This window comes from Epinephelus moara, chromosome 17 (assembly GCF_006386435.1).
Source record: "Epinephelus moara isolate mb chromosome 17, YSFRI_EMoa_1.0, whole genome shotgun sequence".
In the NCBI taxonomy this organism is placed as follows: domain Eukaryota; kingdom Metazoa; phylum Chordata; class Actinopteri; order Perciformes; family Serranidae; genus Epinephelus; species Epinephelus moara.
In genome coordinates this window covers 7,056,500-7,070,688 of record NC_065522.1, presented here as the reverse complement: position 1 = coordinate 7,070,688, position 14,189 = coordinate 7,056,500, and the positions used below count along the sequence as shown (strand labels likewise).

Here is a 14,189-nt window from a genome sequence, read left to right as displayed (position 1 = left end):
TAAAGTGCAGATCTCTGGCAGGTGTATCGGGGAACATGTGGGTGGGAGCAGTGAATATCCTTGACAGTAGTTGAATGAATGGGAGCCAATACACAGGTTACATTATCAAGGTCTAACCAGAGTAGACAGGCTATAAGGAGACAAACCTCAGACACAATGTCCAACAAGACCCCTCTCCCCACCTTCCTCTCCCCTCCCAAACAAAGACTTGAATCTTACTCAAACTTCCTAACAGTCGAGATGGCGGCAACGATAACAAAAACAGCAATTTATTCATCTCGTAACTGGCCTAACTTTAGAGGATCAAAACTTATCAGGTATGGAATTACTCTGCAGATGCTCCAGTTCAAAATATAAAAAACCCTTTCTATGGATGTCAGTTTTTTTAGCCACAACAAAGGCCAAAATGTGGCCTGCTACCTACAACCCAGGGACAGACTTTGAGACTGAAAAATGCAGCAAATGCAAAGTGCAAAAACTGCAGTTCCTCTGACAGCCACTTGAGGCTGGCTCCGAAACAGAATAAATCCCCATATTCATCCATGTTAAAATGCCCAACTTTACATAAGAAATAAACAAGTTCACAGTCTGGAGCAAAAAACACTTTTGTCTCTGTAGCTAATTTCAACATTCATGACCACTGATGAATTTTTATATAACTTGCCCATTAACATTGTATTGCAGCTTAAAGTTATGCAAATTTAGGGCGGGGCTGCTGACATGCCAAACTCAGGACTTCATAACAGCAGTCCACAAACCAATGGGTGACATCACAAAAGCAACGTCCATTATTATATACAGTCTATGCCTGCAACAGACTAGGTAAGGCTTATTGATGACCACTTGCACCCCCTACTGAAGAAGTGAGCCAACGACGGTATAAAACATAGCTGTCAATAAAGCAGGTTTTTCAAAAATTGTGAATCAGTGCAACCACAACAGGTCTTTGAGCATCCAATCGTAAAATATGCACAAAAAATATTAGGCTGATTGGTCCAGTAGTATGTGAGATTAGCTGCGGACAGATAGACAGACAAACAGACAGACAGACAGACAGAGAGACAGATACACACACGTAGGCACACAAATAAACCCATGACCCCCTCCAGGCTTACACCTGGTGGAAATACTAAAATCAAGCTTATCTAAACTAAGTTATTGACAACGGCTGATTGACAACCTATGGCATTTGATGACGACAAGAGATGCAGCCTTGAAAAAATTAATCAAATTAAGTTTTGTAATTGAAGAGTTCAAATATAAAGGTCTTAAGACAAAAAATTGATTTGGCCTGAACTGCATTGTAAGTGGAAGCATGAAAAGTGCAGTTTTATGAGGATACTAACGGTTGCTGCAAGGCTAAATCAAACAACACAGGCCATGTAAATAAGTCAGCTTTAGAGATGTTGGTAAGCATAATTTTTAAGCTTTGGATAGAGCAAGGCTAGTCGTTTCCCCTGCCTGTCTTTATGCTAAAGTTAACCACACCCTACCTTTTACTGAATTCACAAATATGAAATTGATATTGATCTTCTTATCTCACTCGTGCAAAGAAAGCAAAAATGTTGAACTGCTCCTTTACGTTTTCCCAAGTATCCACTATCTTGACTTTGAAAACAGAGTCATGAATAAGTGGAATCATGATGTGATCCATGTTGAAAAGATGACCTAAGCGATACATGCTCACAATGTGAAATATAATGTGATGGATAATGGAACAAATACCGTCTAAAACATGACTTAAGAGCCCTCTGTTTCTTCCTCTTGTTGTCACTGTTGTATCCAGTGACACAAACACACACACACATACACACACACACAAAGAGAGTGAGTCACACTCACTTCTGTTTCTCCACTTTGTAGGAGGCAGTGAGGTCATCAAACAACTTGCTGTTCATCTCCATGAAGGTCTTCAGCACGTTGTAGATCAGAGACACAATGGTCCTGAAGAGATGGAGTGAGAAGATTAATGAACCTGGACTGTCGCCAGTCACGTGGCATTATGGGCCACGAGATAGAGGTTAGAAAAGCTTATGTTTTGGAGAGATTAAACCATTAGCAGCCGTAAGTGTTGCCTGGATAATAACATGAGGGTCATTCACGTGTCCCTTGTAGACTATTAGCTCGAATGCTAACTTTTTTCATACACTGTTCGAGAATAAAAGGCTTGCACATATTTCTCAGTGTCAGGAAATAAGAGTTTGCAGCAGCTGTGAAGCTAAATGCTGAGTGAAATTGTTATGCATTAGCAGTGGTGGAAAATAACTAAGTACATTCACTCAAAGGACCAGTGTGTAGGATTAAGGAGGATCTAGTGGCATAGTCATAATCATGTGTATAATCACCTGATACTAACAATTGTTGTGTTTTAGTTAGCTTAGAATGAGCTCCTTATAAACACATAGGGAGCAGGTCCTCTTCCACAGAGCCCACCATGTTGGACCACCATGTTTCTACAGTAGCCCAGAATGGACAAACCAATCACTGGCTCTAGAGAGGTGCCTTTTGCATCCCTAACTTTTAACAAGATCTGAATCACCGTGGTGTGACGAGTGTGTGAAGATGAAGAAGATGCCAGCTCCAGGAGCTCCCCACCCGTCCACCAGCCAAAATGCATTTCGCATCATCGGACAGATTTTTGCTCACGGCACAGGTGGGGAGTTCCCAGCACTGCCAGTACGGTGGGATAAAGCCAAACACCATTCATCTACACAAACTCCCCACACCATGGTGACACTGACCTGGTTGAAAATCAGCAAAGTATCCCTTTAAGTAAAATTCTAAAATCAAGACTTTTAGTCACAATGCAGAATTTTTACATGATAATTTTAATTTAAAAAAGGGATCTGAATACTTCTTCCACCATGCAATCAGTAACAGCTTGAGGTTACACCCACACTGACGCAAATCTCAAAATCAAAAGCTCTGAGATATGAGCTGTATTCATTTGTATGTTTGTGTGAGCCACTGACTGGTTCCAGTGCTCCTTGGAGACTCTGTAGAGGGTGGCGAATACCAGCGGCAGGATGACTTGACAGTTCTCCTCTATCAGACTGAGGATGTATTCGTTGTTCCAGAAGTAAAGAGCCCGCTCCGCTACCTAAAACAAACACACAGACAGAAGAGTTTAAGAAAGCTGTAACATGATTCTTGATGCGACATGATGAATTTGTAGGCAGGTTTATTACTCCCAAAACTGTTTTAGTTGGGGTTTTCCACTATTAAAATACATGTTTTAGATGATATCTTTTCAACATTTCAGCATTGTTTAAATGTAGGAAGGTACAGTGTATACCTGGAAGTGAGGGCTGGAGATACAGGCTGCAATCTGTTTGAAGAGTGGCTCCTGGACCCGGATGAACTGAGACGGCTCGATCACATCCAGGATCTCCTCAATCTCCCCCAGAAACATCACCTACATACACAGACATTTTTATAATCGATACATAAAGGACAGAAAAGACATTCACATGACTCCCACAAAAACACCTCACACTACAGTCCTACAAGAGTCCTGCAAGAGCAACAAATATTTAAGAAATCACAGTATCACATGAGAAAATATTACAGCTGTTTTTGGTCAGTGACTAATGAGAGAAGCTGAGAAACATCAGCGTCTTTTTTTAATTATCTGCTGTCTCACCTCTTTCTGCGTGCAGGTTTTTGGCCAGTATTTGAGCAGCCCTCTGATGATCTGCAGAGAAAAATATGAAGCGCATTAATATGAATAAACACTGCAGCCATTAGCTCAGCAGGGTAGCTGGCTGACGTCCATCTGCGCCATCTCCATTAACTCATATTCATACTCTGGATAGTGCATTAAGAAATATGTCATTAACTTTGTATTGAGTACTTATTTTGTAGTTTTGGCCATCATTTCTGTCAGTTATGATAACACTGTACTCACTGAGGTAAATGCTGAGATTCGAGATTTTGGTAATAACTCCTCATTGCATGGGAAAATTACCTACAATATGTCAAAGTTGATTCAGGGAGTCATTTTTTAACCGTGAGGGTTGTTTACAACACGAAGACTGGGTAAAAATGTTACTGTTCCACCTTTGTTTTCCAAGTGATTTACTTCTGGATAACTCATTTGGAGCGAGAGTTCGTGCAGTAGCAATCTGTGTGGAATAGAGTTCTTGCCCATACTCCACTCCGATCAATCACATGCAGCATTGTTGATTGCGAGCTGTCAATAAGGACGTCAAACCCCCTTTTACAGCATGAAATAATTATTTAAAACCATCCTTATCAGAAACACAGACACTTGAACATACAGCAGTGTGTTAAATAGTACCTAAAATTAAAGAAATCATCTCTGGGAAAATTTTATTTGACTTGTACTTTGATTCCTGTTGGCCCATGTCCCATCTGCTAACATGGAGGAAGCAGGCTTTATGACCTGTACTAAAGCGAGCCACCAGATGCGATCGAGATGTTTTAGGGAGCTGTTATGTTGTCCATTGTTATGTACAGTCTGTAACTGTCACCAATAGCAATTCAAGGCAGATCAATGTTAGTACTGCCTGATTTTGCAAGTTTGGCACACCGTGCGCCTGGCGCAGCTACTCCTCTTTCCCACCTCCGTCCCTCCTACCTGCGCAAGTCGGAAAGAGGGAGGAGAGAAGGCGTGGAGTGGGTTTTACACACATCACACCAATCAAATGAGCCCCTCTCCTCGCCCTTAAATGCGCCACACGAAGGCGTAATGAGAGTTTACTCAATTCGCCATGGCAGAAGAGAGCAGCAGCGTCAGACGGCCAAACTTCTCCCAGGAGGAAACTGATGTTTTGGTCCGGGAGGTCCAAGCTCGCAGTGTCCGAATATACGGAACTGCGAGCAGACCTCCACGGGCTGATGATGCAAAGGTAGCCTGGGAGGAGGTCACCACAATTGTAAATCAATGTTGCGTTTCTCTCGTGCGCGCGCGCTCTCTCTTTCTCTCTCGCAGTCTCACTCTGTTTCTTTTCTTTTGACTTTTCTAAGATGACAGATGCTGAATATATACTCCCTATCTGATGCTGTGGCTGTTTGTGGTTGGCTGAGAGGGATGTGAACTCATTAGTTTGCAGCTGTGTTAATCAAATCAGGTTGGGTTTCCATTACGCGTGCCAAACGTGCCAAACGGTGCCAATCCCCTTTGATCTGACATCAGATGTGACGGGACAGTCGATATAGAGATACATTTATGTGCTGATTGCAGATAGTTGCATTGAATAGTGGTTTTTTGGGTATTTATTGCATCGTTAATGTGCCTGATATTCTGGAAACCTGCCTGTGAGGTTTTGGTGACGTGTGCGCACTGTCCGCCGGTCAGCCAAACTTCGGCTTACACCGGCTGCGCTCCCCCTGCGCTGACAGTAGACCTGGTTTCAGCTGGCGAGCTTTTAGCGCACCTTCGGCGAAGCCTTTTGGCACGAAACTGTCACTGCGCCACGCTGGATCTGTTGACACCTCCCCCTGCTGTGCCGCCACACCCATCTCAGCGCACCTCGGTCTGCCAAACTACCAAACTGAGCGCGCCTTGGGTTGCGCTGCTCAAAACTAGCTCTGCGCGGGGTTCGCCAACCTGCGCCACCCTGCGCCGGGAAACTAGAGCCCAACGCGTTACGATGTATTTTGCACAATGAAACACAGTAGCAACATGTCCACAGAGGTGCTGATAAACAACTTTCACTACTGTTGATGCATGGAACAGCCACATTGGATTTTTCAGTAGGGGTTGATGAGGTTCCTCCACCGAGTTGAAAATCTGACTTTAGGGGCAACCCAGTCTCACTGGGTCTCACTAAGTCGTCGAAATCTGGCGTTTGGGCAGTGACTTCCCGCATCAGACGCCAACAAAAAAAGCTGTCCTTTCACATTGGCATGATACACGGTCGGTCACTGTTATAGTTTAACGGCGCCAAGAAGCATCAGGGGGAAATAAAGTTAAGGTGGCAAAAGTCCAAGTAGGGCGAGCGGGAGGGGTGGTAGATGGGTCCAACAACCACCTGACTGTCACCTGGGAGGGCGCTGTTCGTGTCCCATAAGACTGTAAAGCCAAACCCTGTTCTTTTTTCCTAAACCCAACCACGTGTGTGCGTTGGCAAAATGAAACAACGTGCATTTGTTGCTGAAGGAAGAAAAACGTCAATTTGCAGTGTTGTACCGATTTAGTGTGTTTATTTTGAAAGAGACTGTATGCACAAGGTACATTTCCTGTGAAAACAAAAGAGTTTTTTGAAAAAAGACAATGCATGTAACAGGCAAAACTTGACATGGCATCCCAGAACCTCAACAACCTACACACCCAGGGTACCCTGCATGTCATATCTGGACATGGAAAGTCCTTGACCAAACGTTAATATGTGACGAGGTCGGAGTGAGAATGTGTTGTTAGGGGTGTTCCAGTTGAAATTTCTGATTTCTGATGGAAATTAAGATTTCTTGATGCAAATCTCTGTAGGTTTGTCACCACGTGAAACAACTGTCAGGTTACATGTAGTCATGTGAGCCATTGTCAAGGCGAAAACGTTGATTAGCGCAGCTACGTATAGGATTATTTCTTTCCGTGTCTGACATCTTGTTAGTCCAATATCACAGCAGTTAACTTGGCAGATAGAAACAGTGGCCAAAACTACAAAATTAAGAACTTGTTAACCTTTAGATTTACATAGCAAGTGGCTTGTAGTAAGCACAGTAATGTAATGAAAAAAAGTCTTACATATTCAGTCACTGTAGCATCTTTCTCCATAAACTGCACCACACAGTAGGCCAGCTGTAAAGACAGAGGAGACCTGGTTAGAACACACACACACACACACACACACCAACACAAAAAAACACTCACACATTCCCTGAAGCTGTCAAGGAGACAAGAGGGATCTTAGCACTTATCCCTCAGGATTATACTCTGCTAAAGATCGGAAAGACAAGTTTTCCAAGGGGAGATGTGTGTCACGTGTGTGTGTGTGTGCGTGTGTGTGTGCGTACATCGACATCAGCTCTTGTCTCCTCTTATATGATCTGCAATCATTTCCCATTATTCAGCGAGTGTGTGTGTGCGTACGTGTGTGCGTGTGCATGTGTGTGTTTTGCGGTTGCCCCCTCCGCCCAGGCCGGTTGCCGTGGCGAGTGGGCACCGTGGCGACGGAGACTGTGTGTGCGTGTGTTTACTTCGGAAGGAGTGATGTCACACACGCGAAGTCCCTTAAGGGCAATGTGAGATAGAGTTTAGACCTCTTGTCTCTGCCTCTCTGTCTTTCCTCCTCCGTCCTATTTATACCTTTGCCTTATTGAAATTATTACTGTACTCGTCTATTTTACGACTTCTAGATAAGTAAGTTCAAGTGTCATCAATATAAAAGTGTGCTGGATTCTCCAATTGTATAGTTGCAGACAGTAGAGGTTGTGTACTGTCAGACTATTGATGGTTGTTCTCGAACTTTTTGTAGGACATCACTTTTTACTTTCTTTCTTCTTTTTTTGTTGTCTCTGTCTTTGTTTCACTCCTGACCTGTAGCGCTATCGTCTGTCTCTCTGTCTGTCTGGCTTTCACATCTTAAACAGCTTTCATCTTTTTTCCCGTCTAATCCCTTTTCCTTCCTGCGGAGCACCTTTCTTGTTTGTCTTCTCCGCTCGCTCCATCCCTAACTTTCCTGTCCCTCACTCGCACCACAACATGGTTACAGAGGCAGAGGGAAAGAGGGAGCGGAGGCTAAAAAAAGGGACTGGTGAAAGCAGGGATGTCAAGTTTGAAATAAAAGTAAAGTAGGAAAAAGAGGAGGATTAAAATAAAGGTGCTGATCGGTCAAACTATTTAAAGTATTAGCGAAGCATTAGAGAAACTGCTTGGGGTAAATATGATGTTGGATTCTGTTGTCAGGCCGGGCTTTGTGAGTGCAGGAGGCCGTTGTTAGGCTAAGGATTATGGACACTGTAGTCTTTTTTGGGCTGCGACTTTACCAATATTGATCTGTCAGGGTGACAGGTCAAATTAGGGTCTATATTTGAGTATGAAGTCATTTGAGAGATCTCTAATGTTGGCCCTTTCGCTGTAAATTTGTTAAAATCTGCACATAAAAAAATGCTTTTAAACTACTTTTAATTATGCCGGGTTCACACAACACAACATTTTTGTCTGTTCCGATAGACACTATGTCAAATTACGTGATTGTGGAGTCATAAAATTGTGCCGTGACTTGGCCGACAGACATGACAGACACAATGGTCCACGACGAATCATTCCTAGTCGTCTTTTACGTGTGATGTCATCGAATTATTCTTGTCCTAGTTTTATTATTATTACAATTATTTCAGTCACTGTGTCTGTTCATGTGCCAGCCAAACTGTTGTTGTAGTAACGTAAAAAGGATCACCAGATGGCAGGAGCTACATTTGAAGTACTGCATGCAAACTATGCAAGTCACTGAATCCTCCACAACACAACACAAAAGGGGCTTTGGCATTTTCTTTTGCTCAACGTCAACTGCGAGAATGAATTGCACTACACCAGACCAATAAACGCTTCCACTGGTGGGTGGCGTAATACGAGCTTGGCCTTTTTGACACAGGAAACAATATGGCAGCCCGCTGGTATGAACAGTATGCCAAAATATGTTCCTAAAAACATTTCATTTGAGATGTAGGCAACACAGTAACAGAATTTTGGTTCATATTTTATCCGCGCTGTTAGTTTTATCATTTGATCTCAGTATTTTCAGCATCCATTTTTACAATATGGGAAACAGTATGGCATCCACTTCCTGTTCACAAATTCTCGCATTACAGCCAAACAGTGCACTAAACTTTGCTTCTGAATACATTTTAGCTTAGAAATAGGAAACACGATAACAGAATGTTGGTTTATATATGATCAGCACTGCCTTGTATTACAGTTTGATAGTAGTGTAGGAGCGAGACAGAGGAGTGGCTAGTTATCTTAGTTTGCTGTTGCTTTTACTGATTCCCACTAGAAGTTACATTTTGCTTGTGTCATGTCATTTGGCAGCTCCTGCACACTCAGTGTTGTGTTTGTTCCACATTATACCATGAAGGGGGGCAAATCAGTGCTGGGTAAGTGGAGCAGACTGTCAAAACTGACCACTGTCGCTGCAGAGATGTAGATGAAAACGATCACCAAGGATATACTGGGGTCTTGGCAAAAATTATTATTTCAGTTCAAATTTATAATAAGGGAGTCTGATATGTTCTTTAATACATAATCACTGCATTTGCTTTTTGATATTTGGAACCATGATGTGTAACCATGTTGTGGCTACAAAACATAGCTCCAACTGCTGTTACTCTAATTTAGTGGCATGAATATAAATGAGAAATGCCTTCATAGGGCTACAGGAAGGATGATTCAAGTGTTGAAAAACCTTTTAGATGAAGAAAAAGATGCTGCTTTGATATTTTATTTCGATATTCAGATCCAGAACTGGGTCACTCCCGCGCAGCCACACCTACTGAGCACAAAACTGCTGTCCACTCACATGTGTCCCCCGTGACCCCGTCAAACTGAGTGTGTGTGTTTGAGTGTGTGAATAATGTATGTGTGTGAACCACAGGGAGAGAGACGGGGAGGAGAAATGTAGGGCACGGTGATGCTGAGACCCAGAATACACACACACACACTTGCACACATACCTCTATAAAAACCCTACCTTGCGCATAATCAAATAATGAGTGGCACACATAAAATGCACACACACGCACACACAATAGACTGGCTGCCATCTGTGTCATCAAATATTATGATAACCCAAACACACATACTCATACACAAACACTCACAGACCGAAAAAACCAAAGGCACCCATGCTGAGTGTGATTCAAAGGTGAGCGCATTTCTCTGCAGTACTATCTGTGACCAAACTCTGCCTCCTAGTGGTACATTTGACACATTGCAGGAATCCCAAACTACCATTTGAGACATGTTCCTGTATGGCTGATGTTTCAGTGTAGGAAAAACATCTGGAGCCTCATTACAGACACTTCCTGAAATCCTATCTTATCTCAGTTTGGGATGACATTTAGGGTTTCTGGTATTACAGAAACATGTTTCCTGACCGCATTTAGGAAACAAATCCTATCTTACTCACAGAACCTAACTGCTAAAAATGGCAGCAGCAGTGTTGTTGGTTCTTTAAGGCAATGATAATGGAGATGGGGAACAAAATGAACCCTGAAATATAACGATTGAGAGGCTACTCCAACTGTAGCGTGGCTCTTTAAATTTTAATAAACAATTCAAATTAATTCATTTAATAATTAATCTAAAAAATTGAGGGGAAAAAAAGCTAGGCTTCATCTCGTCCACTGACACGATTAGTGCGTCTGACTTCTCGTAGCTAAAACTGAACACCCATCTCTTTTTGTCCATGACAGCAAGCTAGCTATAATAAGCAACTGAGAGCCTATGATATTATGGTTGTCCATCTTAAGTAGCACACTGGTACATTCAAATCAAAGATACAGGCAGTCTCATGTAAGTTGTAAACACAGATACTGGAAGGAAAGGACGAGTGGCCATCGAAGAATCAAATTTGCAGTTATAGTCAGGATTTTAAGTTAAGATAAGAGAGGAGGTCTGAGATAGGACACAGCAATGAGTTTAGGTATTGTGTCTGTAATAGGAAGATCTTTTAAGATAAGACCAGCAGTAAGGATCATTTTCTGTAATCAGGCCCCTGAATATCTTCTTAGTAGAGAAGCCAGAAGATAAACTACACCTCAGTGTGAATCTGATACTTGGAGGAGAAAGGTCTCTAAAACCTACAACAACGCATGCCTCAGTCAGAAGAACTGCAAAGCCATTTGATAGTTGTAGCTTACTGGGATCTAAATATAGTTTCAGTGGCGTTTACACCCTGGCATAAACATAATTCAGTGTTTGGTTGCTTAGTTTGAAAATGGGGAAATTACAGTCATAACAATAGTACAATATACCAGTAAACGGGATCAGTGTTGGCCTTCATAAGCACATAAACACACATGAAAAACAGTTGTAAGGTACAACAGACTTTCAAATACACATATGTCCCTGCATGTGGATGTAGGCATGGCATCAAACTATATCAGGAACTGTGTAAACTGGTGTTACACAGGCTAAAAAATGAAGGGGTGTCAAAAGTTTTTAACTTCAGAAAAAGAAACTGGTGGTAATACTAGAGATTACAAAGTAGTATAATATACAAACAAATACATTTAAATAGTGGATGTTGCAGGAAAATGTCACAGACCTGTGCGTGGAAGATGGAAAGGGACTTTGCCGTGTGTAGCGGGATGAGGACCCGAACCAGGAACTGCTTGTGTTCGGCCTTCAGGGGCAGGGCAAAGCCATTTATGATGCTGGAGGACAGGAAAGGAAAGTCACAGTTATATAGGTGTCACTGAAACTTGGATATATCTTGGACAGCGTCGTGCAACCATATTATTCTTTCTCTATATGCTCATCCGGCAGAGCAGAAGACTCTGGCAAACAAAAGGAAGGCAGAGACGTGTGCTTTATGATGAATAAGGACTGGGGTGACAGTGGGAGTGTGAGGTGCTATCCTGTTCCTGCTCGCTCTGGGTCACTGTTAAACACTGTTCAGAGGCAGCTGCAGAGCATAGTTGCTGCCCGTGTTCAGTAGGTGCAACCATGCAGCCATCTTGTTGAGGTCAAGATATGTATACAAACTATGATGCATCCCCCCAGTGGCGCAAGAGATGGATCCAGTTTGAGTTTGGAGCAAGTTCAAGGATACCATCGTCCACGTCACGGATGACATCAATGAATTCATTGAGTCTGTGGTGGATTTAACAACGGATGCAACTGTACCCAAAACTACAGTAAAATAATTCCACAAGCAGAAACCATGGATTACCAGAACCATCTGGAAACATGGACAGTTACAAAGCAGCAGCCTAGAATTTAAGAAGAGGCAAAAAAGGCACTGAATTGCGATACACAAGTTGAAGGAGCTGACGGGATCGCATTTAACTGAAGTTGTATCTTGCATGACGTTATGTGACAAATACATGATTACAAGTGACGTACTTTCACTGTGTACCATATGAACTCTTCTTTTTATCAAGTTTGTGTTCTTCCTGGCAAAAAACAACAAGCTGACGTAGTTGGTATTTTAACTGAATAGACAGCAGCAAAACTGACATGTATTTACATAAAAACATCACGTGCGCACATGTGCCTTTGTCTGTGTGGTGGAGTCTATTCTTGTACTGTGTCCATTTCCAAGTGAATAGACAAATGCGTGGTCTGCTGTGCTCATTGCTACACTGACTGACATAGTGGTAGTTCAGCCTACGGTGGAAAGAGCATGAGCTGTGGAAGAGTGGGAACTAAACTTGGAGAGTACGACTCTTATTTAGCAGCACTTAATGTACCTGTTTGTCTCTGTATCAGTCTACCTGTCTGTCTGCCGTCCTTTTCTAATAGCATCTTTGTTTAATTTCTTCAATATCTCCCTCCTGCTGTTCCTCTAATCTTCCTCTCTGCCTCCTGTCTTCTTCCTCTCTCTCTCTTTCTCTTTCTGTACAATGCATCCTCCCTCTCCCATCTTTCTCTCCCTCTCTCCATGTGTGGGAGGAGCTATAAATACCTCTGTTACCACCAACATGAATACAAACCTCTCTCTCTCCTCTCCTGCTTCTCCCTTCTCCTTCCTCCACTTCTGACTCACTGTTAACTCACTCGTCCTCTCTCCATCTCTCATCCCTCCTTTCCTTCCTCTTGTTTTCGCACCTTGGATTCATCCTCTCCTCGAACTCCCTCTCTACATTAACCCAAAGCTCTCAACCTCAAAAGTCAGCGTCCAGTTCTGATTTCACTTTTTTTTTTGGATCAGCTAACATGATGATTGTGGGTGGCAAAAAGGTTTCAGATTTTGTATGAATCTCTTTAACCTTTATTATTTTGGCAAAAACCGAAAAAAACAAAACAGTATAAGTGAGAGTCCAGTCTCTCCAAACCTCTCTGAATTCATCCCTCTTTTTAACTCTCTTTATTTTCTTCTATGTTTAACATCAGTGAGGATTATTTGAAGGCACCTCTGTCTTATTAGTGTCGAATAATGAAGACAAAGACAGAGGGCACATGCTAGAGTCAGCCACCAGAACGCCCTTGAGAGAAATTAATATTTATTGACTCTAATAATGATTTGTTTGTTTGCTTTCTGATTTCCCATCTTCCATCGTCTTTTGTTTATTCTCTGTCTCCTTCCATCTCTCCGTGTCTCAATCTTTCCGCACTATCAACATGTCTGTTTATGTAACAGAAGTATGTCATAAACTAATGTCATTGCTAGTTTGGAGTGATAAAGCTGTGTTATATCTACATCTTAAATACTTTTATTTGCTTCCTCTGAGAAAGAAACTGCAACTGCCTTTTCCTTTTATCTATGTTAGCATGACAAGGCCATGACCTGGCTAGCCGGCTAACTAGCTAGGTTGTCATATAGCTTGGATTATAACCCTAACCTATTATTCAGCATCAAAGTAAAAAGCCAGTGTTAATGACATTTTGATTTTTGAAATGTTCATAAGAGGAAGACACAACTCTGACAGGAGCAAATAGATTTTGTACTCATGCTAACCAACAGGAGCTATGGCTAAGCCTTGCACTATACCCTAATGCCCTCCTTTTATTCCACTTATTCTATGTAGAAAATTAATTTTAAAAAAATATTTAAAGGCATTTCTGCCTAAATAGTGTTGAATAGACTTAATCACAATGTTTAATTACAAATATTTCCAGCTAGAAAATCCTCACATCGCATACATAAAATGTAAGTAAGTTCGTTTTTAGCCATCTAAAAAAACACCCACCAAAAAAATCAATATCAGCTTAAGCGTACACTATCTTAGAAGACAGCCTTTTAATGGGGAAATGAAGCCATCAAATTAAAGCCACCAAACTACATTGACAAAAGCAGTCATTTAACTTAGCAGAACACTGAAGTTGCTGTTCTGCCGCTGTGTGGAATAGTTAGTGTGTAAGGTGAAGCACGGCAAATATTCAAATAGAATGTGCACTTACACTAATATTGATATTTTTTTTTTTTTTGGTGGCTAAATTACGCTTTGCTGCACCCGCATCCACAGCAGTCCATTGTTTAGCGTCCGTGCCGGTAGGTTTAGTTTGTTAGAGATGATAGCAAAGCAACAAAGTATATAAAATAAGCACAGCAGAAACGTCA

General features: G+C 41.9%; 1 protein-coding gene across 1 annotated transcript in view; it reads right to left on the bottom strand.

Moving 5' to 3' along the window:
• The window catches only part of ppp2r5b (protein phosphatase 2, regulatory subunit B', beta), a 53,245-nt gene that overhangs the window by 6,492 nt on the left and 32,564 nt on the right, over nt 1-14,189 (bottom strand). The window contains exons 7-12 of the mRNA XM_050067620.1: nt 11,232-11,340; nt 6,710-6,763; nt 3,644-3,694; nt 3,296-3,415; nt 2,973-3,100; nt 1,843-1,944 (exon numbers count right to left, since the gene is read on the bottom strand). Coding sequence (XP_049923577.1) covers nt 1,843-1,944; nt 2,973-3,100; nt 3,296-3,415; nt 3,644-3,694; nt 6,710-6,763; nt 11,232-11,340 — 564 coding nt within the window. The remainder of the gene's footprint in view (nt 1-1,842; nt 1,945-2,972; nt 3,101-3,295; nt 3,416-3,643; nt 3,695-6,709; nt 6,764-11,231; nt 11,341-14,189) is intronic.